The 4,383-nt window shown below is 45.7% G+C and overlaps 1 protein-coding gene across 1 annotated transcript; it reads left to right on the top strand.

The window, feature by feature from the left end:
* The first annotated feature begins 680 nt into the window (after window positions 1–680).
* Window positions 681–3,759, top strand: DKK1 (dickkopf WNT signaling pathway inhibitor 1). Its single transcript, XM_006206627.3, has 4 exons — window positions 681–1,094; window positions 1,340–1,502; window positions 2,634–2,777; window positions 2,907–3,759. Exons 1-4 carry the CDS (start codon window positions 849–851, stop codon window positions 3,158–3,160), a joined length of 807 nt encoding a protein of 268 aa, XP_006206689.1. The 5' UTR covers window positions 681–848; the 3' UTR covers window positions 3,161–3,759.
* Window positions 3,760–4,383: the final 624 nt, after the last annotated feature.

Below are 4,383 nucleotides of genomic sequence, written 5' to 3'. Positions count from 1 at the left end.
GCCTCCCTCTCTAAACTTCCCATCAAAAGAGAATTAGTTCTTCTTCCTTCTTACCCTCGTTTGATGTGCTAATGTCTTTCTCTTTGCACATTTTTCCCGTGGTGGCGGGTGGCGGGGGCTGGGGGAGGTGGTGGGCACAGAAGCCAGGGGAAGGAACTGAAGGAACTTCAAGCAAAGGATCTCACCCCAAATCTGCAAACCGTGACTGTAAAGAGTTAATCAGCAACTTGCAACGGCCACTTGACCCTCTCGCTAGACTCTGAATTACTAATTGATTTGTACTTAATACTGAATATTATCTACGCGCTCAATAAATCAGTACGAGCGTAAGGAAGAGATAAGTGGTTTTGCAGAGAGTATCACAATGCCTGCATGAAAAGTACTTCAGATCCCGATATTCCAATCCCTACTTCAAGGCAAGGGCACCCAAGTTCCCGAAGTTCCACCGTCTTTCCGCATTTATTAAAGTCGTTTCCTCTAATGCTCACTGATTACCATCACCCCGAAGGTGAGCTGGGCAGAACGGCGGCCGCGCGCAAGGGAGGGGCGGGGTGAAGATTGTCAAAGGCTCCCCTTCATGTACACAAACACACCCCCTCCCAGCCCCTCCCAACGCTTTGAAATCCCAACCCGGCTTTGTTGTCTCCCCCCAAGGGGCCGGAATGCTCAGAGCCCGCAGTATAAAGGCAGCCGCGGTGGCGGTGGCCGCGCAGAGCCCCGCAGTGAGGACTCCGGGACCGGCGGAGGCTCTCGGAACCCTGACTCTGCAGCTGCGCCGGCACGGCTTCCTGGGGACCAGGCTTGCGAAGTGACATTCCTTTCTCTTTCTCTCCCTGAGCCTTTCTGAGATGACGACTCTGGGCACAGTAGGTGCTGCCCGGGTCTTGGCAACCCTGGTAGCTGCGGCTCTTTGCAGCCACCCTCTGCTCGGAGTGAGCGCCACCTTGAACTCGGTTCTCGTCAATTCCAACGCCATCAAGAACCTGCCCCCATCGCTGGGCGGCGCTGCCGGGCACCCAGGCTCCGCAGTCAGCGCTGCTCCCGGAATTCTGTTGGAGGGCGGCAACAAGTACCAGACGGTTGACAACTACCAGGTGAGAAGGGTCTCAGGAATCTGGGGACTCTGTGACCTTGAAGTGGTCTCATTTGGGGAGGAGGGAGTAGAACGTGCTAGGTGTGCGCGGTTCAAGGCTTATTCGGAAAATCTGCCTTTTGGTGCAGTGGGCAGCAACAGCTTTTGGAGAGGTGGGCAGAAAGGGACTCTGATGAGCATCCAAGTTCAGGAGTCTGGTACCTGGATGCCCAGGTGCCTCACCCTCTCCTGGCCCCATTCCCACAGCCATACCCATGTGCCGAGGACGAGGAGTGCAGCACTGATGAGTACTGCGCGAGTCCCACCCGCGGAGGGGGCTCCGGTGCGCAAATCTGCCTCGCCTGCAGGAAGCGCCGAAAACGCTGCATGCGTCATGCTATGTGCTGTCCTGGGAATTACTGCAAAAATGGTGAGTCGGGCAGCTCCCTTTCAGACTCAAGACTACCCACTACGAGCCTGAGCCTACCGCTGGGAGACAACGCTCTGCTTTTGAGAACACGCTGCACCACCTGCAAGTGGGACTTCAGCGTGAGAGGTTCCCCTGCAATACCTTCGTGGCGAGTGTTAAATTTGGGAGCAAAGAGAAGTAAGGAAGTTCTGGAGCTCCTTATCTTCCCCTGTGCCCCTCGATTATTTAACACGACGTCTTATCTCAGAGTGGACCCTTACACAAAAATTTGTCTAGGGAGAGTCTTGACACCATTTGAGAAAGAAGATGGGGTGGGGAGGTGGAATTATACAGAGACCAAGGAAACCAGAAGGGATGTTTAGTTGCCTCTTTCATTTTTCTTATAGTGCCTCTCCCTCACGATCCCTGTTCAAACTGTTATCTGTCAGCAGACGGTGATTTATCTGTGCTGGCCATTCTTCAGGGAGACCTTGATAGCCTTGCATCTTGGCGTCTCCATCCTTCTCTGCCTCCAAGTCCCGCTGCCATAAAATAAGTACTCCTCCCCTCAACCACATGTCCACTAAAATTTAATGTCTCAAAGAGGTAGATTCAGACAGCCAAAGAAGTCTCCAGAAATAAACTGAAGGGTGGCGACCCTTCTTAGGACCAGTAATACTCCGGGATGAACTAAATCTCTGTAATACAGAAATTATACAGTAAAGTAACTGGTGAGTGAGATTGTAATCTTCGAGGCAGCTGGTGTTGCATTTGCTTAACTTAGTCTGGCAGTACCCATATAGCACTAAGGGCAGAGAAGTTATTTTTAAAAACTTACAGTGACTGATTTTATTTTTCTTATCCCAAGGGTGATATTAAAATGGGCAGAAATCTCATTGCCATTACCACAGTTGGTGGGAAGTGTCTTAAATGGCTAGATTAGGGATATTGCCTATGAGTGCACACTGACGCTTCTACCCACTTGGGGAATTTTGCTTTAACAGTAGAAAGGAAGTTTGGTTCATGTTTAAAATAGTGTTACTATAATGAGGTAACTCAAGTCGGTGCAGGTATAACAGACTGCCACTGTCACAGCTATCAGCAGTAACACATTCCAGGTCAGGGGTTAAACACTATCTTCTCCTTCCTTAGGAATATGTATGCCTTCTGATCACAATCATTTCCATCGAGGGGAAATTGAGGAAACCATTATTGAAAGCTTTGGTAATGATCACAGCACCCTGGATGGGTACCCCAGAAGAACTACACTGTCTGCAAAAATGTATCATAGCAAAGGTAGGTTTAAAAGACCTTAAGACTCATTCTTTTTGGTTAGCACCCCAAGGTGTCTTTTGGACTACCTTAATGAAATAACGGAGGCTTAGCAGTGACCATGTGCTTTTCCTATTGTCTCCTCCTTCCTAGGACAAGAAGGCTCTGTCTGTCTCCGATCATCAGACTGTGCCACAGGGTTGTGTTGTGCTAGACATTTCTGGTCCAAAATCTGTAAACCTGTCCTCAAAGAAGGTCAAGTGTGCACCAAGCACAGGAGAAAAGGCTCCCACGGGCTGGAGATATTCCAGCGTTGTTACTGCGGAGAAGGCCTGTCCTGCCGGATACAGAAAGATCACCATCAAGCCAGTAATTCTTCTCGGCTTCACACCTGTCAGAGACACTAAGCCAGCTGTCCGAACACAGTGGACTCCATTTACCTAATATATTCTATGAAAACCATTTGTGACTTTCGTGAGCTCAATCCTTAAGGATATACAAATTCTGTGGTTACAGTTAAACATTCCAATAATACCTTATGAAAATCTGGAGTGTAAGAGCTTTGTTTCTTTATGGAACTCCCCTGTCATTGATTGCAGTAAATTACTGTGTTGTAAATCTCAGTGTGGCACTTACTTGTAAATGCAACAAAACTTTTAATTATTTTTCTAAAGGTGCTGCATTGTCTATTGTTCTTCTCGTTATGTAAATTTTTGTACACATTGATTGTTATCTTGACTCTAATATTCTATATTGAATTGAAATAAATAATTTCAGCTGACACTTCCTAAATGCATAAGGCTTTCCCCTTTTAATTCTAGAATCTAGAATGCAAAGAGCTTTTAGAATGGCAAATGATAGGTATATAAAATTAATCACGAAAATATTAGCTTATTTTCCAAAATGTACTATCTCAGTGCTTGGATTATGTTTAGCTCTAGGCTGTGATAGTCCTTGAAATAAAATTTAACATTTAATACCATGAAGTGTTACAAGTATAGATAAATTTTGGCAGTGTGATCTGAGCGAGCTGTATGTATGTGGTGTTTGCATGTAAACAATTGATAAATACATGCAGATTTTGTACCAAATTAGTTAATTTTAAGTATCTTAAATACCACTTCATGCCAGAAAGACTTGTTCTAATTTGTTTGATTTTTAAATAATTATTACATAAAAACCACAAATCCTCTCTCATTTCATTCTTTTCTCTTGCTACGTGAGTTGAATATTTCAATTTTTGCTTAACCAGAAATCTGTTGATTAGAATAAGGATGCGGGTTTATTTAAAAGAAAATCCACAGAAATGAAATCTATACTGACTTTGCATTTTTACTTGCCAACTTTGATACTGGCAAATACGAGACGGGGGAAGGGGAGTACAACGGTCCTAATTTACACTTATTCTGTAATATACAAAAAGTCCACATCCAAACCACACAATGCTGGCTTTGAGGCACTCCAGAGGACAGTGACTGATCAACTGTCTAGAACATTTCCTTAAATAACACAGATGCCCTAGAATGTTTGTTGTTTTTGTATCCCTGGAAGTGGTTCGATTTCAAGGGTCTTTGCCAACAAGACACAAGGGTTGGTTGGTTCTTCCCTGAGAGGGGAACCGGCAGGATGT

This window comes from Vicugna pacos, chromosome 11 (genome assembly GCF_048564905.1).
Source record: "Vicugna pacos chromosome 11, VicPac4, whole genome shotgun sequence".
In the NCBI taxonomy this organism is placed as follows: domain Eukaryota; kingdom Metazoa; phylum Chordata; class Mammalia; order Artiodactyla; family Camelidae; genus Vicugna; species Vicugna pacos.
Note: the sequence above shows the minus strand (reverse complement) of the source record. Positions and strands in the feature narration are given on the sequence as shown.